The sequence below is a fragment of the Colletotrichum scovillei genome, assembly GCF_011075155.1.
Source record: "Colletotrichum scovillei strain TJNH1 chromosome Unknown Contig00011, whole genome shotgun sequence".
Classification (NCBI taxonomy): domain Eukaryota; kingdom Fungi; phylum Ascomycota; class Sordariomycetes; order Glomerellales; family Glomerellaceae; genus Colletotrichum; species Colletotrichum scovillei.
This window is the reverse complement of record NW_023336269.1, coordinates 1,976,283-2,001,138: the sequence shown is the minus strand read 5'-3', so window position 1 is coordinate 2,001,138 and position 24,856 is coordinate 1,976,283. Positions and strand designations below refer to the sequence as shown.

The window sequence follows — 24,856 nt, the reverse complement described above, 5'->3', positions numbered from 1 at the left end:
TCTGGCCTGTTTTTGCGTCTTCCTAGCCAAAATTGTCCCTCGAGGCAAAGTGGCTTTCTTGTACTTAGCAGCTCTCTTCCCCTTGTGCCGTTTGTAGTTCCAGCCATACACTTTGAAAACAAAAATGAGAGGTAAAAAGAGAGAGAAAAGCTTTTTCTTCGATTTTGTAAAAACATGAACGTTCCATGTTTCTTTGCGTCTACTGTCACATTGAAGGTAACATACCTACCTGAGAATGAGAAGGGATATGTGCAGCATGTTGAATGGGACAAGCTCTGCCCAGGTATCTACTCCGGCAGAATAAGTTGAGCCTTTTGGGCTCAACGTAATCATCCCCATCTGGTAGGTCCATCCTCATATCAACAAGCCAATGTAGTCCAGCAGCCTTCAACCCTCATTGATTGGCCCCGTTGTGTCTCGGGCTGTCTTCGTCGGGCAGGTGTGCTTTGTGCAGCAGGCGAAGGCATGTCATGACGTGACGTGCTGGAAACGATTCCTGGGGGGGATTGAGGGGGGCTTGAAGTTTGAGCAAACACGTCGCGGAGGCATCATGGCATGAGACGAGTGGTGCGCGTGTAGCCTCGGTAGTAACGCTTCGAGGTCCCATGGTGCAATCTCATGACGTCCTTTGCGCGCAGAATGATCATCATCGATCGGCCCTCTTGCTTTCCCTCCCTGTCTTTCACCATAGGTCCGGTCACGAAGTTGCATGATACGCGAGACAATATTTTATATGGTTTATGGATTATTGCTCTAGCGGCCACTGGTTTGAGGGCTGTTGATCCTGTAGAGATTTCCTCCCGTAACATCTAAGAAGAGGAAAATCAAATAGTACCCGGCCTGCGCCGTCGCAAATGCCAAAGAATGCCCTCTTTCCGTGATCCGTACTCCGGTGCCTACCCAACCAAAGAAACTGGAACAGGATGAAACCCTCAAAAAGGATATAAACGTACGAGACTCGATCACAAATTCCGGGTTGTCTCGAACATAGTAAAGAGCAAATGCGTAAAAGAAAAACGTGGGTTCTCCAAGGCTACCGCTACGCTTTGCAATGCATATATGCCTGCTTGTCCCGCGTCAACACACCAAAAAAGACCGCTGATGCAGTTCGTGGGTCTCATCAAAATAATATCATAGGAAAATTGCAAAGACGCCGTGATTCGTACCAAGATGATATTCGAACTTCAGGAGCTTCTAGCTCTGGATGGTGTCTTTCGTCGATCTCAGCTTTCATGGGGGCCCACTCCATCCATAGTATGCACCGGGACCTGGAGGTGCGGTTCGTCCAAATCCAGGCGGTGGTCCTCCGGGGTGTCCAAGGTGTCCCATGGGCGGTCCCATATGCGGCATCGGTGGCATTGACCTTCTTTCTCTTTCCCTCAAGGCTGGTGTTCTCCCGCCCATCCTGCTAGGCATCGGGGGCATGTCCATGCTGGGCGGTGGTGGTGATGCTCTCCCAAATGGACCTCTATCATGACTGCTAGGTGCAGCAATGGCCGGAGGTCCGCCTGAAGGAGGTCCGCCTCCTCCAATTCTTCTTCCAGACCTATTCTTGGACCCGCCACTGAGGGCGCTCAATGGGGGATCCTTGACAAAAGGGTCATCATCGGGAGGGACGTTCAGCTCGACCAGACTGAAGAAATACTCGAGGACTTCAGGATATCGTTGAACACTAGATTGCCAATCCTCGTCAATGCCGTGCTTCAATGCAGCCTGCGCCTGGGCAAGCTCGCTAGGGTGAGGAGGGGCGTGGTAGTAATGGTATGCGGTGGCGTTGATGCGTTCAAGGTTAGCGGCGTGAGCTGTCTTTCGGCGCTCGGTGAGTAGACGAAAGTATTCCAGGATGTAGTCTTGCGCGTGAGCCCGAACCCAGCTCCTGTGTATATAGTCAGCGAGATGTGACATAGGTAAAGATGAAAGGTCGTTCATACCGAATGTCGGTGTATATAGACTGCATCATGCGCTGCTCAGCCTGTTTTATGGCAACATCAAGTCCCTTGGCCTCGCAGTCGCAAGCTGCGGAGGCAGGGGCGTGGCATATAGCACAGTCCGGATCCATCCTTGTGGTAGTCTTGCGCACACGCGGAGTGCGTGGAGTGCGCGGCCTGTAGTCTCTGTGGGAATATGAATACATCTTAGCGAAGGGATCACCAGATGAGATACGAGTGGTCTGTCTCTAGTGGAAGTGGAGAAGAGGTGAAGATGAGAGGATATTGTACAAGGAGGTCAAGATGGGTCATCTATTACTAGTACAGATGTCATTATTTCTCCCGAGACCCTGAGCTTGGGTCTCATGGAGAGTGTTTGGAGAGATTGGGGTTGGGGATGAGGCTCGGCAGCCAGGGCAGAGGTAGTGGAAGAAGAGAAGAGAGAGGAAAGCGGTGATGGACTGACCTGACTTAAGAGATTATTAAGAGGGGCCGGGTGGTTACAGCCCGGCAGAGCGTCGGCGGTAGGGTGCGAGAGTGAGGGAGAGAATATCCGTAAGGTAGTTGGGAATAAACAAAACTAGGACGAATAAAGCGAGTTGCTCCTGTGTGTTGGTGCTATGTATCCTGCAGCGTCGAAGCATGAAACGATAAGGCAAGCAAGCAAGCAAGCAAGTGAGCAGGCGAGCAGCGAGCAGCAGACTAAGGTAGGCTTCCTAAGCGTGCAAGCAATAGAGAAAGTCGGATGGAGAGTAAGGAAGTCGTAGTTGCAGTCGTGGTAGACAAACGGCGGGCTCTCATTCAACGAGAGGAGCAGAAGCAGAAGCAGAAGCAGAAGCAGAAGATGCGGAGGAGACGTGGGGAGAGAGAGATAGCTTGATCCACGAGGACGCAGGTAGATGAAGAGAGGATCGAATGGGAAGGGGGGTTTTGACTGCAGCGTGAGTGTCGTGGCTCGAATGCCAGCAGCTCTCGATATGCAAGTCTTGGGGGGGTCTGACGATGGCCCAATGAAGGGGACGCCAAGCGAGAGAGGTCGTCTACCCGACCAAGTCCCAATGAGCTTCGATCAGGGACCCAGTGAGAGGTGGACTATTGTTTCTTGAGGTATACGTGGGTAAGGTAGGTCTAGACGTCTGTCTGCCAAAGGTGACGGGCCGGAAGAGAAGGGATGGATGGTAGAAGACGAGAGAAAATTGTTGAAAAATTGCAGTCAGTCGGCAGGTGAGAGGAAAGAGAGAGAGCGCAACGAGAAGCACCTCAGGTCAATGAGTGGAGGGGCAGATTATGTGTGTGCGTTGTCGCCGCCCCTCGTTTGTCCTTCCGGTGCCGTTCCCGCCTTTAGCTTTGGGCTTCAAGGCGGTCAAGGGCCAGGGGAGGAGGGGGGAGAAGGAAAAGAACGGGCAAGGACAGGCCGCAAGTAGGAGAGCTGCAGCCAAAAGAAGTCGCGGGGCGGTTTGCAGTGAAGCGGGGGTACTTTACAGGACAGGAGGTTGGGTGAACCACTTCCATTAAGGTACCTTAAGGTAGGTATCTGTACTCCGTACCTCCTTCTCCGTATGCTCTACGGATACAACCACTGAGGAACTGAGACACCGCCGATGGTCCAGCGGGAGACACCGAAGAGGAAAGAAAGCGGAGAGGGGCAGGAGAAGTCGGGCGGGTCAGCGTTTGCAGGCCGAGACGACCGGCGGGGTGGGGTGGCTGGTCTGCACCTTCCAATGCTCCTCATCACCCAACTTCGGAGATACCTAGGTACCAGACCATCATCACCACCACCCATCTCATTGAGGGAAAGTTTGATGCACAAGAGACGAACCAGTCCACACTACAGGAAGGAGGGGGCGAGCAACCATTGTATACCTAGGTATCGATCAGCTGGGAACCACTTGGTTCCATCTGATGCAACGTCCGAACGTGCGCTTCCAGAACGCCAACGAACGCTTGTCCAGAACCCGGCCCAACTCTACCTTACCTTAACTTGCCTTACTTACCTTACCTACCATAGGTACGGAGCACTTCCAGCGCCATATTGTCATCCCTCAATCGAATACCTATCCATACGCGACTTCCCTCAGCAAGATCCTCTTTGCTCCGACGATGGGTGCTATTTTGCCAATGTCCCTACAACGTACTGGGTCATGGGACTAGGCTGGTTGGCTCACCGCATATTGCCCTACCTCATGCACCTCGCGTCTCGATTAGAGCCCGCTGCAGGCGCGCAGGACACAACCGAACAATCCCCTTTCTGTCAGATTATGGACTCGTAGAGAAGCTGTGGCAAGCCATCATTGGTAAGCTGCAGTAGCCTTGTCATACCTCTCTGTCTGGGTCGGTCGAAATAATTTGCCTCACAGATGGCCCCTCTTGGAGCCGCATCTCAAAGTCGAGAGATGAAGGAGTGACGTTGAAGAGGCTGAAAGGACAAGCGAGCTCCCTTTTCCCTTTCCAGTCTTCCCATCTTCCCCAGCCAACTCAAGGGGAGCTTACGAGGCAGTGCACGCCGCCGGATTTCATATGTCAGCCCCAGTTTGTTTCCCAATGATTTGGGCACTGGCCCGTTTGACAATACCGTTCGGCCGTTGATCCTGGTCTCACAACGGTTGCTCCCGCCCCTGCCACATTATGTAATCCCCTCTTCTTATCTTATCGTCGCAGCTAAGTTGAGGCACGTACCTTAGGTACCTTACCTCAGATGGGATGGAAGCGTCCAAAATTTCGAGCTCGTCTCATCTGTTCGCATCGCGGGCACTCGGCGACAACCCTAACGGCTGCGATTACGACGACGACGACGACGACGACGATCGGCATCACACGGCGCCGAACGAGAGACGAACATGGCGCCAAGATGTTCGGGCGGGCATACGGTGTTGCTCCCGTTTCTGTACCCCTCGTTATTCTTTTCAAAGAGCACCACCACGCCTCGTCTTGCTGCGAGAGCGGTCGCACGTAGTCGCCGCCATAGCTCCACTCAGGTAGCTCAAGAATCAAAGTCCACCAGGCTCAACCCAGCTCCCGACGACTATTCCCAACCCATCTTCGCCGATAAAGCATCGGTAACTCTCTACGCGGGCCCTGGTGGCCACGGCTGCATCTCCTTCTTCCGCGACGCATACCTCCCCGACGGACCCCCCAACGGTGGCGACGGTGGCCATGGAGGCAACATCTACATCCAGGCTGTACACGGCGAGACGTCACTGCACAAGTTAGCCAGGCGGCGTTTCATTCGAGCAGGGAAAGGAAAGTCTGGTCAGGGCAGCTCCAAGGGTGGTCAGCGAGGCGAGGATGTCATCATCACCGTGCCGGTTGGTACTGTCGTCCGCGAGCTGGCCAGGGAAGACCCCATTGCCGAGGATGCGATCATGCAGCGCGCTATGAAAGCGCAAAGGAAGGCCGAGAAGAAGGCTAAATTGGCTCGTCAGGCTGAGTTAGCGGAGCAAGCGAGGCGAGAGTTGGAGGAAGGCATTGAAGAGGAGGATGAAGAGATGGCGGCGGAAAGGGAGGCGAAAGCGAGAAAGCAGGCCGAGGATGAATTCGACGAGCCCGAAGACCCCGATCGCAGCAAGTTCCTTCTGTACCCCGGCCTCTCCAAGTCGGATCTGAAGACGATATCCCTTCCCAAAGCCCCTACCCGCCAGCGTCTCTACCATCAGCCACCCGGCCCGATTCAGCTCGACTTGTCGCGCCCGTCGCCGCAGCCCATCTTACTCGCCGTCGGCGGCATCGGCGGACTCGGCAACCCGCACTTCACGTCGCGCGAGTTCCCGCGGCCCATCTTCGCCACAAAGGGCGAGCGCGCCGTGACCATGGAGATTGAGCTCGAGCTCAAGCTCCTCGCCGACGTCGGGCTCGTGGGACTACCCAACGCCGGCAAAAGCACCCTGCTGCGCGCCATCACGAACTCGCGCACCCGCGTAGGTAACTGGGCCTTCACGACGCTGCAGCCGAATATCGGCACCGTCGTCTTGGACAGCTACAAGGGTCGCCCTGTGATCAAGAGCTACAAGCGGTATCCCGCCGCGGACCCCGCATACGGCGGCAGCGGGTCACCCGGCGCAGAGGAGGAAGTCCTGGTCGAGCAACGGACCCGCTTCACGGTCGCCGACATCCCCGGTCTCATCGAAGGCGCCCACTTGGACCGCGGCCTCGGCATCGCGTTCCTGCGCCATGTGGAGCGTGCCGGCGTGCTCGCCTTCGTCGTCGACCTCTCCGCCGGTCCCGCCGTCAAGGCTCTCAAGGCCCTCTGGAACGAAGTCGGTCTCTACGCGCAGATGCGCGAGGAGGAAGAGCGCGCGCGCGAGATCGACGCCCGCGTCGACTGGGACCTCAACTCGGGCACCACCAGCGGGGCCGCCGCTCTGCAAGGAACCCACGGCGCCATGATGGTCGCCGACGCACCGCCGGCGCCCCGGCAGGAATCGGGTCTGCACATCGCGGCCAAGCCCTGGTACGTCGTCGCCACCAAGGCCGACCTCCCCGAGACCCAGCAAAACTTCAAAGACCTCAAGGCCTACCTCGACGAGATCAAGCAGGGCACCGCGCCGCACCCGAGCGGGATCGAAAACGCCTGGACGGACAACGTCGCCGCTATCCCCGTCAGCGCCATCAATGGCCAGGGCGTCGACCGGATCGTCCACTGGACTGTGGGGTTACTTGACGAGTAAAAGGGTGGGACAAGACAAGGGAAGAAGAAGAAGAAAAATGTATCATATCATTTTGTATCACCACCGCTGTATAATGTTACTTTATGCAAGAAACGTGCTGTGTTCTTACGAGAAACTGGTTTCATTTGGTTCAGCCCCTGAAAGCGGCATGCAAGTACCTGAATGATATGAAAATTTCATACGGAAAGAGCGAATAGCAGCATGTTGCAAAACTGCCACATTCATCTGGATTGGATACAGTAAGGCATCCCCGAGACCACGGCAGCACCGAAGGGCTTGAATCGCTTAACGAGTAAGATCCTTTGGTTGCAGTCAATAAGAAACTAATGAGGGAATTCGCACTCAAATATTAACAAGAAACTTTTTGGCATTTCATTCGTAATGACTACTCCGTCTAGGGCGACTCTCATCGCCTTGATGGTGCGGAGGAGCTTCCATCCAACTCATTATCCAGGGTTCGACTATGTGCTCGTAAACCCAAAGCCAGGTAGCAAAAAGCAAGAGCTGCTGCTCAACCGTAAGAGGTCGACCTTCCAACCCGTTCCTGCCTCCCGAGGGTACGTCCCCCCAGATTCCAAGCCAACCCAAGTAACCATTAGAATATTATAGGGTGAATAGTAGTCATGCTGAGACCCAATCCTCTTCTCCTCTCCACGAAATCCTTACAACATGGCGAGAACAATCGCACCAGCCAGAACAGCAACGCTGAAGGTCGTCGTGGTTGCACTGCTGCCGGGGACAACCGTCGGTCCTGTTGTGGGAACGCTGACGGTTCCGTTAGTACCGGGGCGGCCGGTGCCGGAACCACCTCCGGAACCACCGCCGGAGCTAGAGCTCTGAGAGGCAGACGGCGAAGCACCGCCGGTAGCAGTGCCGGTAGCAGTGCCAGTCGCAGTAGCACCTCCGCCGCCGCTTCCACCCGAGCCACCATCGGTAGTAGGCACCACAGTCGAGAGAGTCGTAGCGGAACCAGCGGCAGAACTCTGCTGGCTTGAGCCTGAGCCGGATCCACCTCCTGTAGCAGTAGCCGTTGCAGTCGCGGATGCTGAAGCTGCGCTGCTGGCCTGGGTGGAGGCACTAGCAGACGCGGTGTTTGTGGAGGAGGCCGAGGCCGAGGCTGACGAGCTAGAGCTGACGTTGTCGCATGAGAGGTCGTAGAGAGGCTTGGTGGTCAAGGTCGAGCCAATGACACCGAAGCTGGGGTTGGGTGTTGTTGGAGAAGAGTCCTGGAATGTGTACCACCAGACATTGGTCTTACCGAACATGGGGCAGCCGACGTCATTCCAGAACTTCTTTGCGTTCTCGAGAGATGGAACGGCAGCGCCGACAGTCTTGCCGCTGACGGGCCAACCAGTCTCAGTAACCCAAACAGGCTTTCCGCCAACAGCTCCCTGGGTGGCAGCCAAAGCTTCGGCCCAGCGGTCCTTGCCGTCCGAAATGGAGTTGGGCTTGGTGTCCTCGAAGTAGGGGTAAGCGTCCATTCCAATCCAGTCGCAGGCATCGATGACCGCCTTGTTGCTGCCATTAACCCAGGCGGTCCATGTGTCGACGTGACCGATAGGAGCACTGCTCAGAGGCGAGTTCTTGATGACTTCTCGGACTTGCTCAAAGTACTTGACGAGAGTGCTGGGCTCGGCGCCAGAGAATTCGCCGTTGGCAATACCGGTAGGCGAGTGGCGGTAGAGGTCCTCGCTGCCGACAGAGATACCAGCAACCAAGCCGTTGAGCTGACTGCCGTACTGTGAGACAGTCTTCTTCAGGGCCTCAAGCTCGTTGGCGAAAGCAGCATCACCAGCAGAGGCCCACAGACCAAGCAGAAGAGTTGTCTTTGTGGAAATGGCGGCGGGAATGGCAGAGATGGGATCATTAGTGCTTCCTCCCTGGACCATGGTGTAGAGGCGAGCAGAGGTGAAGGCGCCATTGGTGCCCTCGAGACTAGCTGCAGTCTTGAACTCGGATTCAAAGTCTGACTGTGCCTTTGCTTTACCGTCGGTGAAGGTAGATCCGTAGTTGAAGCCCTGGAAGGCGCTGGCCGTAGCCGCGGCGTATACAGCCACCAGGCTCAGAGAGGCGCGCATATTTGTGATGCCGAGGGAGGCTTTGCAATGTTGCAACAGTGATGATGTGATGCAAGGTAGGTGAGATGATGAGAGTTGGTTGCGATTGGGTTTTGGTCCAAGATGGAGCAAGGTCCAAAGTTACCGATGGATGAGAGACAGGGTACTCTGGGAGGAGTGTTGACTACGGGTAAGTATACAACAGTCAGGCAGGTAGGTCCAAGGTATTCCAAAAACGAGAGACGGATGGGTGAAGTTGTCCCAGAGTCCCGTAGGCACAGAGCAGGACGAGGGTCAGGCAAGGTATCGTGAGTGACAATGAAGGTAAGGAGGAAGAGGAGTGATGAAGCCGGCCGGGCGATGAAAGGGTAGAAAAGGGAAAAAGCAAGTGACGGGGTAGGGCACAGCAGGCAAGGAGGGATTCCCCAGACAGTAGGAGGGATGCTTGTTCAGATCACATTACAAGCTTGGGAAGTTGGGGTGGTGTCCTACAGGGTTCCCTGTTCTTTGGACCTCCCCATCTTCTTTTCTCGGGAAAGCTCTTCACTCTCAATTCTCAACAAGAAAAACCTTGAAGGACGGGACGGGTGTAAAAGTCTGAAAGAGGCAAGTAAAGAAGCCAATTGAGTGGTGCCACCACACACCAACTTGAAAGCACTAGTGTGTCTCTTCCTCATGCCCTGCTTCCATCAAAACAACACCGAGGACGCCACCATAGGTTCCTGAGAAACAACAACACACAGCCGTCGCAGTCTCATGCAGGAACGAGCCAAGGTGAGGTCACTGGTGTGGCCCGTATTCTCTACACAACAAGTCTAGCACCATACAAAAGGTGTGCTATAAGGTATGGTCTTGCCCCTGGAACGACGGTGGCGATGAGGTCACGCCGGGCACAGGGCAAGGCATTCGGGGCAGGCCCGGTCGAAACACCGACCCAATCACGGCTGCCATCCTATTTTACCGGCGTCCCGGGCCTTGCCATTGCTCCCAACTGGGACGGCCGGGTCCCTGCTGGCTTGCCATATTTAGTAGTCTACACCCACTATCTTCTGCTCCCATGCCCCTGTCGCTGTCGTCCGGCCAGGCCGTGGCGCCCCTCCCCCGTATTTTCCAGCAACCACCATCATCGATGCCCCCTCCCGGATGACCAACACAAACACCTCATCTCTATGCGGGACATTCCATTCGGCCCATCTTACTGTCGCTCACTAGGTACTGTTTACCGAGTTGTTTTGGTGCCGTTTTCCCGCGGGGTTATTCTGCAAAAATACGAGCGAGGCTTTGATGTGTCAATGATCAGCAACCTCTCGACTCACTCTCCTCGCTCCAGACGTGCTGCAGAGCGAACAAGAACGGAACGGAACGAAACCAAACTCAGGCACCCGCGCGTCTAGTTACCTATGTCTTCCATGGAAGAAGAAAGTCTAAAACTGCAGGAGAAGTGGGCTGAAAGTACTGAGTTTTGACGAGTCTTGACGAGTCTTGAGGACATGAGGGAAAAGCCACAGAGCAGGGAACCCGGCGTGACATCTGCAGGTACCAATGCAAGCAAAGCGCCTGCTTCCCCGCCTACTATGCAGGGGCCCTGGGTAGTAGGCGCCGGGGCTGGTTCTGACTGCATTCCTGGACTTAATTCTGCAAACACTACCATCACGTTTCTTCTCATTGATCATTCCGGCAAAGAAAGCCCGACATTCTCCTTAGGCTCTGTTGAAAAACATTTGGCATTGCAGTCTCAGTGTGCGAATACCAGTTGAGCAGCATCGGCGCTCGGGAGGGCAGCTATTGCCGGAGCATTGCCTCCTGGCCATACAAAGCTATCAGTAATACTACTCGCATAACACAGGACTTTCTCTCTATGACAGAGCCATTGGGATGGGTCTCAAGACTTAATGCCATCCCATCTCATGGCAACTACTCACACCCAGCCGAAGTGGATGGGCATTTCCAACTGGAAACCCCGACATAAAGCCAATGAACGTGAGAGCCGAATGGGCTTTGGCATCTCTTGATGCACAGCTGGCGCCTCTGAGAGACATCTGGCAGCACCTGGTAACGCATCATGTTCCTTAGTCAAAGTCCTAGATCCAAGACCCCAATCTGGTTCGCCGAACGTCGTCAGACGGGTAAAAGTGGGACGGGGAACTAGGCATCTTCACGCTGTCATCATACCGACAGATAATCACCTTAATCGACTGACGTTCTCAAAAGATGCCAACCAACGCTTATCGCGGGCACGTATCGCCATGGCAGAATACAAGGCAATACTACCTATCAGCCCTCAAGGGTGAGAAGAGAAACGAAAGCACCGGCGTCAGTCATAAGGATTGAGCTGACATCCTTAGGTCCATCATCTCGGACTCCAGCGCGGCCCCCGAGCAGAAGCCAGTTGTCCGTGTCACTAAAGTGAAGCTATCGCGTACAAGCACACGCAAGGTACGCACCGGGTGCGTTACTTGTAAGAAACGTCACATCAAATGTGACGAGTCCAAACCGCATTGCGGCAACTGTCTGCAGACCCGCGGCCACTGTGAAGGTTATCTCCCAGATCAGAAGAAGAACAAAAAGTCCTCAGGGCCCGCAGAACTCTGTTGGGATTCTACTCAGGCCATCATCCCTCGAGTAGCAGCAGTAGCAGTAGCATCGCCCACGGCGCAGACGAAACTGCACATCAACACGGTCGACTTCCGCGATGACAACAGCATGTCCTACTTCCAGGAGTTCGTCGGGCTGGTTCGAGGCCCCTGGATGAGAGCTGCCTCTACCGGCGATCTGTGGGAAGTCATGCTGCCCCAACTGTCCCGCAACAATGGCACTCTCCGCTCCGCTGCCATGGCCATCGGCGCCTTGAGCGTCTGGTACCGCCAGTCCGCCCATGTCTCCCTCCATGCTATCACCGTACCCGACCAGCCCACCTCGCAAGGAGACACCCACTACTTCCAGGCTGTAGCTCACTACTGCGATTCTCTCAAGATGCAGTGTAGACGGGCCTCCGCCCAAGACGCCGTCTTCCTGTCTGTCCTCCTCCTCTTCTTTGAGACTCTTCGGGGCAATAGGAAAGCCGCCCTCGATCACGTCAACCACGCTCTGTCCCTTCTCCTCGCCCTCGTGACGGACACAGATGCCCACCATCGCCTAGCCGACCTCGCGCCTAACCCGATGCCCGTCATTGGCGCCGTGGCAGATGTCTTCAACCACCTGGCGAAGCAGGCCCGCACCGTCTTCAGGGGTCGTATCCTCGACGGCCCGCCCCTCCCCAATCTTGCAAAACGTCTGCAGAGCACGAATCAGACAATGGAGACCTTCATGATGCTCCTCAACCAGACGCAAAGCGAAGCCGCCAATTCACCAGAGTCTTATCCCGACTCGTTCGATACCCTCGAACAGTTTGAGCAGATCTGGCCCGCCATTCGACGTCACCAGGCCGCCATGGGCGCCGTCATGGAGGACATATTCAAGACCTCTGGCCTCCGCGGCGCAGACGACGACGTCACCATCACCAAGCTCCACTACGAGCTCTTTGGGAACCCTCGCATCGTCAGCTTCTGCGAAAACTTTCACAAGTCCATGGTCAAGCTCAACGCGGGCTTTCAACCCCTCTTCAACCAAATCATGCAAGCCGACGTCGGATCCCCGACCTACCTCCGCGCCATCCTCCTGCGCATCGAGTTCATGGGCGTCTACATCTTTAGCAACGCCCCCTCCTTCATCGAAGACGCGAGCGCCCGCGCCCTGACGCCGCTGTACCGCGAGTACATCTCCCTCGCGCACATCGCCACGAGGGCCGCCAAGAAGGAGTTCGAGACGAACCCGGCCCACCACCTCTCGCTGCAGTGCAGTCTGAGCTGGTGCCTCCTCGTCATCTCCATGTTCTGCCGCGACCCCCTCGTCCGCGACGAGGCCATGTGGATCATAAAGGAGTACCCGGGCCAGGATGGCATATGGAGCATCCGCGCCCTGTACGCCCTGGCCCTGCGGAACCGTCACGTCGAGCGGGTGAACGCCGTCGGCACGCCCGACGAACAGTGGCGCCGGCTGTGGCGCCGCGAGTTCGTCTTCGAGGACAGCGGCGACCGCGTCGTGCTGCGGTACATGGAGAGAGACGAGGTGACCGAAAAGTGGCAGCTGGTGGAAGAGGCAGCCGATATCCCCAGAGACGGCGGGGAGGCCCAGTGGAAGCGGCAGCCCCTCACGATACATAGCGGACTGCTCATCTTGGACCTGTTTAATGCCGTGGCGCAGGGTGACATGGACACGAGGTTACCGATTGGCAGGCCGTGCTGAGAGGTTTGGAGAGACTGAAAGAGAGAGAGGCATGTTTCTAGATGCGATTCAAAGTGACGTCTCTAAATATGCTAGTTTGATACCCCCGACAATGAATCTGAACAAAAACGCAGTACATTTCCAACAACGCTGTCTGTTTAATGAGGATGGTTTGAGACTTCTACTTAAACACTTCGTTCACATTCGGCTACAACGTTCCTACGCCCGTCCTCCCGTTATGAACTGAAAACTACTGGTCGAGTGCCTGACTTTGACACTGTTACGAACCATGTTAGCAAAGCAAGATCAATCAAGTTAGGCAGAACCAAAAAAAAGCGCAACTTACCATTTCCCAGTATACGCCCTGTTTCCGAATGAGCTCACCGTGGCTTCCCTTCTCCACCACCCGCCCCTCGCTGAACACGAAAATCACGTCTGCATTCTGAATCGTCGACAGCCGGTGCGCCACGGCGACGACGGTGCGGCCGTCGCGCACCCTCTCGAAAGCCGCCTGCACGATCTTCTCCGACTCGGAGTCGAGCGCCGACGTGGCCTCGTCCAACAACAGAAGCTTCGGCTCGCGGATGAGGGCGCGCGCGATGGCGATGCGCTGCTTCTGGCCGCCCGACATGGAGACGCCCTTGGCGCCGACGTCGGTGTCGTACCCTTCGGGCAGCGAGATGATGAAGTCATGGATGAAGGCGTCGATGCAGACCTCGTGGATCCTCTCGTCCGATATGCTGCTTGGGTCGTCGATGCCGAAGAGGATGTTGTCCCGGACCGTGCCGCGGAACATGATGGGCTCTTGCGGTACGAGGGAGAGGTTCCGACGGTAGTCGTAGACGTCGAGCTCGTTGATGTCTACGCCGTTGCAGAGGATGGAGCCGTGGTTCCGGTTCAGGTCGTAGAAGCGTTCCAAAAGCGAGATGACTGTCGTCTTGCCGCATCCCGAGGGTCCGACAAAGGCCGCGTACTGGCCCTTTTCGATGGTCAAGTTCAGACCCTCGAACACGACGACGTCGCGCGTGGGGTACTTGAAATGGACGTCTTGCAGCTCGATCCGCACGCCGCCTTCGGACTCGGCAATTTCTTCCACCCCTCTTGTCGCACTCTGGCCGACGTCTGCCGACTCCCGCACGTCGAGGATCCGGTCCGCCGCCGCGGCTGCTTGCGCGGCACTGGGCGCCACGGCTAGCGTTTGACTCGCCGCTTCGGCGCCCTGAATGATGGCCATGAAGCAGACGAAGAATGCCTCCATGGAATACTCGCCTGTGGCAAGGAGCCTGCCGCCGTGATAGAACACCAACGCCTGGCAACCGAGACTCACACTGTCGGCAAATCCATACAGCGCAGCTGTCCACTGTGCTTTGCGGCGAGCCTCGAGGATGTGACCGTTGAGGAGCTTTTCGTAACGTGCATTGATTGTGGACTCCATGCCGAGAGAGGACACTGTTCTGATTGCTCCAATGGCTTCAGTGGCAAACTGCGAGCTCTCTCCGAAAACAGCCATGTTCATCTTGTCGAATTGAACCTCGTGTCTGTACTTCCAGAGACCTGCGCCCAACATAATTGGCATCGTGATGAACATGGCGACCAGGCCGAGCTTCCAGCCAAAGATGAGAGCGATGATGACACATCCGAGAACGGTGAAGACACCAGAGAGCAACATGGCCAGGTTCAGCCCGAGGAGTTCCTCCAGCAACTTCGCATCGCCCGAAACCCTGGCGCTCAGAGCGCCGTGGGAGTTCTTATCCTGGTCGAAAAAGCTAATCTTCTGGTGAAGCATGTCGGTCAAGTACTGCCTCTTATACTCGGCGCTGACGAAGTACTGTAGCCGCAGGCCGACCCAGCCCTGGGCGACGTACGCAAGGCCGACGCCCCCGGCGAGGGCGAGCCACATCAGGCCCCAAAAGCTCGCCTGTCTCCTCAGCTCATCGCCCGTTAGTAGAAAGACGGCAATGACTTTGGAAAACAGCCATGCTTGTATCGGTGTGCCGGCCGCGGTCGCCATGCAAGATAAGATGACGGCTGCATACGACGTCCACTTTGCTCGCCTCTCAAAAAGAAGCTTACCAAAGCTGCGGACCAGGCCTCGAGGCTCGTGAGACGAATCACCCTCAGCAGTGTCGCTAAATGCGGCACTTCTGAAGTGCTCATGGCCATTGACCTTCTCCTCTGTTTCCGAATCAAGCCCAGACGTAGATGCTTCGGACACCGACTTTCCCGGCGTTGACAAGTTCAGTGCTTGAGCTCTTACCAGGGAGCTGTAGACACTGGATGGATCGCTCAGGAGGCTTTGATGGGTTCCTTGCTCGACCGCCTGTCCTTTTTGGAGAACCACAATGTTGTCTGCTTTCTTGATGGTTGAAAGCCGATGGGCGATGGTAATGGTAGTTCGGCCCTGGGTCACTCTGTCGAGTGCTGCCTGGACTATCTTCTCACTCTTGGCGTCGATAGCACTGGTTGCTTCGTCGAGAATGATGATGCGCGGCTTCTTGATGATACTTCTAGCAATGGCAAGTCGTTGTTTTTGGCCGCCTGAAAGCTTCGCTCCGCCGTCGCCGACTCGCGTATCATAGCCCTGTAAAAAGGTTCATAGTCAGTCAAACGCTCCTCCACCGCAATCAGCAGCTAAGGAGAAGCAGCTGTAATTTACTCACATCAGGTAGTCGGCTGATAAACTCATGAGCGTACGATTCCTGGCATGCGTCACGAACAAGCTCCCGTTTCACCGTCTCAGGCTCCTTCTCCCACTCGGTCCCGATGAGACCATTCGCGACGTTGCTGAAGATGGTGTTGTTGAAGAGGAAGGGCTCCTGCTGGACCAGACCGACTTGGGATCTCCACCACTTGAGGTCGAGATCCTCCAGGTTCACGCCGCCGACGGTGATTGAGCCGGCCAACTCGGGTCGAATGAGTGACTTGGACTCGTCGGTGACGCTCTCAACCCTCTCAGCTCCTGGCTTCTCGGACGATGAATCATCCACGACCCGGGGCAAGGCGTGCTGCTCCCTCAGACTATACCACCGCTCCAGCAAGCCGACGATGGTGCTCTTACCCGATCCGGATGGGCCGACGAGGGCGATATTCTGACCTGGTTGTATGCGGAAGCTCAGCGAGTTGAGAACCTTGACTCCAGCTCGGCTAGGGTATTCGAACGTCACGTCCTCAAAGACGATATCCTCTGCGTCGATTTCTGGCTTCAGAGTACCGGAAGGAGGCAGAGGAGCGTCGATCACCGTGAATAGCTCACATGCCGCGACCATTGCCTTACTTACAGCGATGACCGGCGTTGAAATCCTCTCCAACGAGGTCAGAATCATCATGACGGACATGAGAACCACAACAACCACGCCAGCATCGCTGAGGGCACCGGCAATATATCTCTGAGTGCCGTACCAGAAAGCCAGGCCGAAAGCGCCGAATACGCCAAAGAACTAAAGTCAGGTTAGCTCTCGCTTACACTCTGAAAACTTGGCTGAACAAGGGGAGTAAAACGTACAATGAGGCCAAACTGAATTGCAACAACGGGAGCAGTTTTCTGAGCCCGTCTCCTGGCTTCGTGCACCCATGCCTCGTAGCGAGAGATAATGTGCTTCTGCGCACCGCAAGCCATGACCAACCGCACTCCGCCGAGAGCCTCGCTGGCAATCGCGGTGCCCTGGGCATCAGCTTCCGTCGTTTCAGTCTCCCCCTTGACAATCACCGGCAAGCAGAAGGACAGAACCAAGAGGATGTACAGGATCAGCGACGAGGTGACCAAGGTGAGATCCCAGCTCCAAATGAAGGCAATTACCAGGGCCGCCCAGATCGTGCCATTGAACTGCAAGAATGTCCCTAGACGGTCAGAGATGCCAATTTGCAAGGTGGCAGACGTGCCAGTGATGGCCGTCGCGGCGGCGCCGGGCGGCATCGAGTCAATGACGTGAATCGACTGGTCGAACAGCGAGCGGAGGTAGTGCAGGCGGATAGCGGACGAGAGCCGGATCCCAATCATTCGGAAGCAGAACTTGTTGATGGCGTTAAGGAACCAGCGGCCGAGGAAGAGCGCCGTGATGTACAGAGCCTGGCGGTTCAGGAGGCTCTCAAACTGCGCCGTGGTTACGGTCGAGCCGTTGGCGAAATAGCCTGTGAACTGGCCGACGAGCTGGCCAAAGATGATGTTCATCAAAGGCAGCGTCACGCCCGCAGCGATGGACGCGAACGCCGCAACCACGTAGACGAAGAAGTCCCATTTCGTTGCATAGGTGAAGACCCTGAGATAATCCGCAAACTTTGGCTTTCGCACCGGAACCTGTGTACCCGTCGTCGAGGTGATCTCGTCGGTTCGGACTGGAATCTTCGCCATATTTTGGCACCACCTTCGTAGGTGTCGTCGTGCCCCTTGAGCTTGATCTTCTTTCTGGCGTATAGATATCGATGTCGTGCAAAGAGGCTGTCCGTCCTAGATTAGTGCCCCTTTTTTTTCGTCTTCCGTGTTAGTCTGACAATTTCCTTCCCAGACTTTGACAGGAGAAGGAAATTGAAGGTTACTTTTGGGGGTGTGAGAAATCCGTCCGTCCGGATTGCTTTCCTGCCTGCTTCATCCATCCTAATGACTTTTTGTCCCATTGATGTTTTGACGTCAGAAGGTCCGACCTCGTGCTTCAAGGCGACGGACGTCCTTTTCCTCTGGTTCTTGGGCCTCTTTTTTGCTCTATCTTGTTTTCCTTCTGGACGGCAATGTGCATGCAGCAAATCGAAACGAGGCACTGCTGTCGATAGGCCGTGTAAGTGGAGGTCCGAGAATCAAAACGAGCTGAGAGCTATTACATGATGAGACTATCTCTCTCGCGACGGCGAGACCGAGGTGAGAAACCATAAAAAGTCTGACGACAAGTTGAAGTGAGCTTTATCAGTCTTCCATAGACTCGGAACCTGGTGAAAGCCCGACGCAATGTCTCCCTTCCATTTTCGTACTTCTTTCCGCAGTTCGTCTCTGGGAAGCTCATCCCGCGCTGGATGCTGTCTCAGACGGACACTTGACAGATTGCGAACTACTGCAAGGGCCTCACTAACAACCGTTTTTGGAAGGCGTAGAGCCGTGCGCTCGGGAACCCGGGTTCGATCCAAGAGACAGGCGGCGAGTTTGGACCAATCACGGTAGTCTTCTCATACCCGACTCTCCGTAGACAATCTTTCAAGTAAGACTAAGGTAAGCAGCCCAAAGCAAAGACTTATGCATCGGTGAAAGGTGGGAAACACGTCCTCGGGGCTCGGAGTTGCGCTTGCAAGACTGATACTGATACGGGTGGCGATGCTGCAAGCTGCAGAGCGTACCGACGTGAGGAAGGAAACTATCGCTTCCCCCTTCTTCGACTCTAAGGCATAGAACTCTGTGAGGCGGACATTCTGCGTCAAAGTCTTTGCGCTTGCGCTTGCGCTTGACGAAAGGCAATTTCCAAGCTTCTCTTTCTCTTCTCACAATGTCGATACTGCCTTTGACCAATTAGGTAAGAAGTCAAAGCTGAAGAAGTGAGGCCATCGGTCTCGGGAACCATTGACCAAAGCTGCTGTTCATCGGAACGTCCTTCGTAATGAGGTTTGGTATTATTGCAAGCCTCACTTGATCCCATGGACATACTCCCGTCCTATTACCAGAGGTACTCGAATTCAGGTGACCGAATTCAGTCGATGATCCAAAGTTTGTCTGGAGGAAATAATAGAGTCATGGCAGACTGTGTGTTGAGCCCCAGAGAGAGCAAACCGCTTCCGCCACGTCCGTGGGAGCTCCTGCATAATGAGGCTGCGCACCACTGACTGGTTTCCAATCGTCGAGGCGGATTCTTGTAGCAGGCGAGATCTTTGGCTCATGTCGTCTGCTCCAATGAATTCCATCTGCTTTGTCAGCTCGGACAGATCTTGTACACCACCACCGTCCCAGGGAGTCGGAAGTAACTCAGTGACTGAATAGTTATGGTAGTCAGGCTCCGTAGCATCTTGCGCTGTCGTTTTACTCGGCAGAAACCTGCCTACTTTTCGGGCTCAACTTTCTATAGCTCCCTTGTCCAGCGTTTAAGAGTAGTCAAATGTGTCCCCTTTGCAGCCCAGCTAAACGCTTGGAGGAACTAGAACTCATAAGATGATCTGTGGCGTTTGCCCCCCGAGGAACGATGGGTGTTATACGCGAACGTGATTGCATCTTGGCCACAAATCTGGCAGAACTTCTAGTCATTGGGTATCTCTCTTCATGGGCCGTGTTTCCGTCTTCTCTTGACCAGAGCAACGACTCGCTTATGCTTTGCTGATCACATGTATCCACGGATACCCCGTATCACGCCCGACTTTTTCTCCTTCTTGTCACTGCTGCTGCTGCCGCCGCCGCCGCCGCCACCACTACCACCTTCCTCCTTCTTCTTCCCCTTTTCATCTTTCCGTCGGTTCTGTACTCCGCCTGGAAAGAAAAGAAAAACAATTCTCAATTAGTTGATCCGCCAGAACCCATCTCGGAGCCGAAGCCGGGCTGATGTTCCAGACTCACCTCTGCCGAAATATCTCGGATCTGTCGTGGTCGGGCTAATGGCCTCGTCTGTCTCAATCGGGCTGGAAGGTACGGGTGGGAGGTGCACGCTCGAGGGGACCGGAGTCGACGGCTTCGACATGATTGGCGGTGTCGCATTGTACGACGTCGGGTTGAGAAAGTCGTGCTCTGACAAGACCCTGTGGATTCCCGAGTGACTACCTCTCGTCGTGACCGGACTACTCGAGTGCGTCGAGCCTTCCCCGTCACCATCCATGCGGAAAACGAAATCGCCCCGGCCGTGAGAGTTCGAAGATCCTACCGAGAACCGGTTCTCCTCTAGCTGCGACTGCAGCACCGTGTACTTCCTCATCAGGCTGGTGTATTGCTTTTGAAGCTCAGCCTGCTTTGCGCGACTCGCAGCTAGCGCGCTCTCGACCGCCGCCTTGGTTTCGGCGCTCCGTCTGTTGTGAATACCTTCATGCGCCTCTAAGAGTTTCGAGTTGAGCACGCCAATTTGCGTCTGGAAGAGCTTCTTCGTCTTCTGAAGCTCCCCCTCGCGCGCTTGAAGCTTCAAGTCCAGGATCTCGGCTCGGTTTTCTGCTTCCGCAGCAGATGTGATTGCCGCCTGTCTTTCTGCCTCCTTGGCTTGCAGATTTCTTTCAGAGATCGACAGCCGCTCCACATCAGCCTTTAAGCGGTCATTCTCGGCAGCATTGATTTCGACGGACTGCATGGTCTGCTTCGAATTTAGCTCCTTGACCTCAGCGTCACAAACCAATTTCTTCAGTTTCTCGCTCTCTTCGCGTGCACCCTGCAACTCTTGCTGCAGAGACTGAATCTCTGTCTTGGTCTTCCTCGACTCCTCGCGCAGAGTTCGCAGCTTTGCGGACAAGTCGGATTCCCACTTCTTGGCCAACGTTCGGCTCTTTTCCGATTCTTTCCTGATTTGATTCTCGGCCTTCTTTGAGTCTTCCAGCCGCTTCCTCAGCGTCCGGTTCGTCAAGATAAGATTCTGGGTTTCAGCTTCACTTGCAGCTTCCCGAACTTGTTTGCGGCGCAGTTCGCCGATATGCGCCATGTGTTGCTGCTTGAGATACCTTTCAAAGTTCAAATCATTGTGGAGTAGCAGAATCTGCCTCTGCAAATGTGCGACTTGAGATTGTCCTTCAGCAACAGACGTTGGCGTAGAAATGACTGGCAGAGATGGAGGCATGTGGCCAGTAGGGGCCTTCTCCGCTGCTGAATCTGGATGGCTCAGCGCGAGTGATGGAACGCTATCATTGGCTAAAGACTGATGGAGTCCTGACTTGATAGCTTTGTTCGATTGAATCATGTCCTGCAGATGGGTGTGGGAGGTCGACGGAACTAGCTGAGGGGGCAACGTCGGACTGTCCCCGGCGATGTCTGCCTTGGGGGCCTCCAAGGAGTTTCTGTGGGAAGGCTGACTTGAAAGCGAGCTTTGACGTTGGCCAGTCGAATGCACGTGGCTGCTTGCTCTCGAGTTTTGGTCAAGATCTTGGTTGCTTCTCCAGCTTTCAGCGCCAGGTTCCAAGCTGGATCCGCTGAGCAAGGCAGGACCGAGACCGTCCCGATCAGATTCATCGCTGAGAAGGGAGATGTCACCCTCAGCAGACTGCATGCTGTCCGGTTCGATAGCCGCGAAACCTTCGGGAGAGAAACGCAGTGCCATGCACTCGGCCACGACTTCTGCTGGTTCGCTCGTCATCCATCGACCAAAATCAGTCTTTTCAGACTCGATTGTCAGGGTATAGAAGTTGGGGTGCAGAAGATGGCTTTGCCTGTACCGCTCAGACTTGTACCTGATCTCTGTTGGTTGAACTTCCACTTCGTCCGCATTAGCCGCGTTAGCATGTCGAAGATAACGTTGCGGCTTCCTAATGTAGTCCATGAAATTGATGGGATACAAGCCGTAGAGGACGGTAAAGTAGTTGGCGAGATGAGGGACCTCGATGTCGTCGGTCTCGGGAGAGTACTGGCATGTCTCCCAGCCTGAAGGCGACGCAAGGCTCTTCTGCTCGCTTTCATCTGATGTTGCCTCGATAATACCTGTCCGTTCGCTGTCCCAGAAGAGCAACCGCGCATAGATATTGAACAAGTTCGGGAGATGTGGCACCAAGGAACTAGGCATATGAGGCAATATCATGATGAGGGCGGTGATGGCCATCGAAATGGCCGTAGTCGATGTGTCTTGTTGCAGGCATCGCAACAGATTGTTGAAGAGCGGCGTCTGCAGTATCAGGTGTAGGTGTGGTGGTTGACTCTGGACAAATTCGCACAGCAGTTTGGCCGCCCTCGCGCGGAATTCACTCCGGACGAAGCACGTATCCAATGTGAAAAGGAAGTCCTGCCATGCCATGAGAATACTGGTCGCACCCACGACAGAAACTATATTGACGTACCTTGGGCTTCTTCCTGCCATATGTAATCAAGGCCTGGCGTATTGCGCGCTCGCTGGATTGTGCAGTCAAGTCACTTTCAGACTGTATCTTGTAGTACTTTTCCAGCCATGATGATAAGAGCCTCTTGGCGAAAGGGTTCACAACTCGTTCTTCATTTGGATCGTCTTCTTCGTGCGCGTCCAACATGAGAACCTCTAGCGTCGCATGGTGAGACTCTTCCATCAAGCCCTTCTCCCGAGTAAAGTTCTCCAGGATCGGATCGTTGAGTAGATCCCACCACTTGAGAAGGCGGGCCGGAGTGCGGATCGCAGGCACCAGAAGTCGGAAGACGTGGACGAAGGCAGCATACTTGGGTGGTGCACTCTTAACATGCTTATCCCAGATGCCGAGGAAGTCATCTTGTAGTCTCTCGGCGCTCGAATCCTCGTATTTCTCGTGCTTGTTCAGGTAGGCATCGATGACTTGGGCGACATCGTCGGGCAGTGGAAGGGAAGGCGAGGCAAAGAAGGACGTCAAGGCTTTGGACAGGTCCTTGAGAGACCTAGAGAGTTTGGTATTAGCCTTGTTGTGTGCGTTGTCACAAGTCGCAGGCGCAGGTAAGTTGCGGGATGGAATATCGCGCACCACATGACGCAGGCGACCCAGGTTGTAGGGAAATGAAGGGAAAAGACGAAGAGGGAACACCAGTCTGGCCACTTACGCTGACGACGCCATTTTGTTAGCGGTGACTCTTCATCGAGCCTCACGATGTTCTTCACTTGTGGAAAAAGCAAGGCAAGGTCCGTCTGTGGGCGCAGGTGGGCAAGTCGAGATCATGCAACTGTCAGGCAACGGCAACGGAATCTGCTGATGCAAGGTACAAGCTTTGCTGGGGACCCTCTCTCGAACAAGGCCGGGAACGCTGTAGAAGGCCGATAAGATAGGTTGGATCATTGGACGGCACGCTACAAGGCATGGGAGGGGCCTGACGGAAGACCACTGTTCGGCAGGAGGCGGCCACACAGCTTTGCAACACAGCTTGTGGTTGGTCTCGCTTAGTCCTGCTGTGGGGCCTGACCTGCTGGGTCTCACAGTGCTCTGTCGCAACTCGCAGGGCTCAATCAATTGCCAGTGCGACACCTCCAAGGGCGGGCGACGCCGCAAGGAAAGAGAGTTCAACGTGGAGATACTTGGATCTCGGTGTTCCGGGTGCCCTGCAGGTATGTACCGGGACCCACCAGTGACCTCACGGGGAGACTAACCCCGCAATCCGCGAAAGAGCGCCATGCACCGTGGGCCACCGATGCACCCGACCCCAGAAAACGTACGGGAGACAGTGGGGCCATTGGACCACTTGAAGCTGTTGTGGGTTGTGGCCTTTTCCAGAAACGCACCTGATCAGTCACTCAATGGCCAGTTGACTCAGCTGAGCTGGACGAGGGCAAGCGGACCGTAGGTAGCACGCGTAGGCAGGAGGGGTTGCTTTGGTTTGAAGCCGGCCAACTGCGTAGATCCAAAGGGGGGAAGGAGGACATACCGCGAGGAGAGGTACCTCAACGTCCACATCAAGGTGATGCGTGAGGAGGTAGACATTCCGGAATGGAAGTCAGCTAAGGTCAGGTAAACCGTAACGAGGTAAGGAGAAGAAGAGGTCTGGTGGGTTGGTGGTGCAACTGCCAACCCCTCCTTTGACCACCTTTGACCAGATGACTCGACCCTTATTACTTCCTTCCCCCTCCCCTCCTTCCATCCAAATAGCTCAGAGCTTCCCTCTTCTCCTTCCACTTCCACTTCCTCTTCTTCTTCCATCATCAACCAGCAAACAGCCCAATCTCATCAATCAATCGCCAATCCCCAGCAACGACCTTCTCCGAGAACTCATCTCGGTACCCCAATTACTCCAACACAACCCTACAGCTAGCACAAGCTGTATTACTTACTCTTCCCCCCTTGAACCACCACATTAACAACCGGCACGATGGCAAACAAGAGCTCTGCAGTGGCGGACGAGCCCATTGAGGTTCTGTTCGCCCTGCAACCCAACTTCGACCTTCTTGACATGGCAGGCCCCATGGAGGCTTTGTCCACTGCCCTTCATGATCAGAAGGACAAGAGTGAGTTACCTATAGTACCTTTTTGAAGCTTCTGGGCAGTTCCTCCTCACAGCCTTCCCCGCTCCTTCCGCCACGCACGCCGCTGTGTTGCAGCTATGCTAACCAGTGCCCGACCCCGCAGACTCCAAGGCCTTCGAGTGTACCATTGCGGCTGCAGAGCCCAAGGTCGTCTCCGACTCTGGTGTTACCATTGGCACCCAAATCCCCTTCAAGGAGGCCTATGAGCGCCTCAGCGACTTTGACGTCCTTGTCATTGTAGGCGGCGACAGTGAGAACATTCTCAAGAACAATGCCGAGCCCCTTCCTCTCATCCAGGCCTTCTCTGAGCTGCAGCAGAAGGATCCCTCCCACGAGCGTACCCTCCTCTCCATCTGCACCGGTTCTCTCTTCCTTGCCAAGCAGGGTGTCCTCGCTGGCCTCTCCGCCACTACCCACTCAGACTACATTACCAAGTTCGAGATCCTTTGCAGCGAGGCCGCTACCCGCAACCTCACTGAGAGAACTGATGTCATTGACGATGCTCGCTACGTTGTCAACAACCTCCGCTTCGAGCTCGGAGATGAGGATGAGAACCCCTACGTCCGCCGCAAGTCCGACACCGGTCGCCGACCCTCTAATGCTAGGTACGTGGCCAGACTTACACCCCATCTTCAATGCCTCGAGTAAAACTAACTCTTTAAATCAGAAAGGGCAGCATGTCCTTCAAGAGCTCCGGCCGCCGCGAGTCCATTACCCGCCGTGCGGCGATGCGCCTCGGCGGTCTTCGCGTCATCACCGCCGCTGGAGTCAGCGCCGGTATCGATGCCGCTCTGTACCTTATTAGCGCCCTCGTCGACGACGCTTCGGCCGAGGAGACCGCTCGCTACATGAACTGGACCTGGAACAAGGGTGTGGTTGTTGACGGCCTTGATGTCTAAGTCAGACACCAA

The 24,856-nt window shown here is 55.3% G+C and overlaps 7 protein-coding genes across 7 annotated transcripts; 3 read left to right on the top strand and 4 right to left on the bottom strand.

Moving 5' to 3' along the window:
- Nucleotides 1–750: 750 nt before the first annotated feature.
- HER10_EVM0000737 (uncharacterized protein) lies at nt 751–3,580 on the bottom strand. Its single transcript, XM_035482841.1, has 2 exons — nt 1,932–3,580; nt 751–1,876 (listed from the first exon to the last, which is right to left on the bottom strand). Exons 1-2 carry the CDS (start codon nt 2,132–2,134, stop codon nt 1,231–1,233), a joined length of 849 nt encoding a protein of 282 aa, XP_035326482.1. The 5' UTR covers nt 2,135–3,580; the 3' UTR covers nt 751–1,230.
- A 928-nt stretch (nt 3,581–4,508) lies between these two features.
- On the top strand, nt 4,509–6,721 carry HER10_EVM0000878 (obg family GTPase CgtA). The gene has a single exon (XM_035470645.1). The coding sequence runs from the start codon at nt 4,766–4,768 to the stop codon at nt 6,590–6,592; it is 1,827 nt and encodes a 608-aa protein (XP_035326500.1). The 5' UTR covers nt 4,509–4,765; the 3' UTR covers nt 6,593–6,721.
- A 237-nt stretch (nt 6,722–6,958) lies between these two features.
- On the bottom strand, nt 6,959–9,188 carry HER10_EVM0005664 (glucan 1,3-beta-glucosidase). Its single transcript, XM_035475270.1, has one exon. It carries the CDS (start codon nt 8,668–8,670, stop codon nt 7,255–7,257), a length of 1,416 nt encoding a protein of 471 aa, XP_035326868.1. The 5' UTR covers nt 8,671–9,188; the 3' UTR covers nt 6,959–7,254.
- A 951-nt stretch (nt 9,189–10,139) lies between these two features.
- HER10_EVM0001930 (uncharacterized protein) lies at nt 10,140–12,933 on the top strand (the record flags this gene model as incomplete). The annotated part of the gene is made up of 2 exons (XM_035471662.1): nt 10,140–10,185; nt 10,982–12,933. The coding sequence occupies 2 exons, from the start codon at nt 10,140–10,142 to the stop codon at nt 12,931–12,933; spliced, it is 1,998 nt and encodes a 665-aa protein (XP_035326574.1).
- A 229-nt stretch (nt 12,934–13,162) lies between these two features.
- HER10_EVM0007524 (ABC transporter) lies at nt 13,163–17,260 on the bottom strand (the record flags this gene model as incomplete). Its single annotated transcript, XM_035477078.1, has 4 exons — nt 13,163–13,189; nt 13,259–15,493; nt 15,573–16,349; nt 16,415–17,260. 4 exons carry the CDS (start codon nt 17,258–17,260, stop codon nt 13,163–13,165), a joined length of 3,885 nt encoding a protein of 1,294 aa, XP_035326998.1.
- A 1,939-nt stretch (nt 17,261–19,199) lies between these two features.
- Nucleotides 19,200–22,720, bottom strand: HER10_EVM0002717 (uncharacterized protein; the record flags this gene model as incomplete). The annotated part of the gene is made up of 4 exons (XM_035472419.1): nt 22,535–22,720; nt 21,835–22,375; nt 19,433–21,779; nt 19,200–19,345 (listed from the first exon to the last, which is right to left on the bottom strand). Exons 1-4 carry the CDS (start codon nt 22,546–22,548, stop codon nt 19,200–19,202), a joined length of 3,048 nt encoding a protein of 1,015 aa, XP_035326639.1. The 5' UTR covers nt 22,549–22,720.
- A 1,071-nt stretch (nt 22,721–23,791) lies between these two features.
- On the top strand, nt 23,792–24,844 carry HER10_EVM0008048 (uncharacterized protein; the record flags this gene model as incomplete). Its single annotated transcript, XM_035477584.1, has 3 exons — nt 23,792–23,927; nt 24,049–24,550; nt 24,613–24,844. The coding sequence occupies 3 exons, from the start codon at nt 23,792–23,794 to the stop codon at nt 24,842–24,844; spliced, it is 870 nt and encodes a 289-aa protein (XP_035327032.1).
- Between the last annotated feature and the right edge of the window lie 12 nt (nt 24,845–24,856).

Bases quoted from the DNA above. Each gene is read 5' to 3' on its own strand.
- HER10_EVM0005664 (XM_035475270.1), bottom strand. From the start codon at position 8,670: ATGCGCGCCTCTCTGAGCCTGGTGGCTGTATACGCCGCGGCTACGGCC.
- HER10_EVM0000737 (XM_035482841.1), bottom strand. From the start codon at position 2,134: ATGTATTCATATTCCCACAGAGACTACAGGCCGCGCACTCCACGCACT. The intron at 1,877-1,931 runs GTATGAACGACC...CTATATACACAG, and splicing joins TCTATATACACCGACATTCG to GAGCTGGGTTCGGGCTCACG.
- HER10_EVM0000878 (XM_035470645.1), top strand. From the start codon at position 4,766: ATGGCGCCAAGATGTTCGGGCGGGCATACGGTGTTGCTCCCGTTTCTG.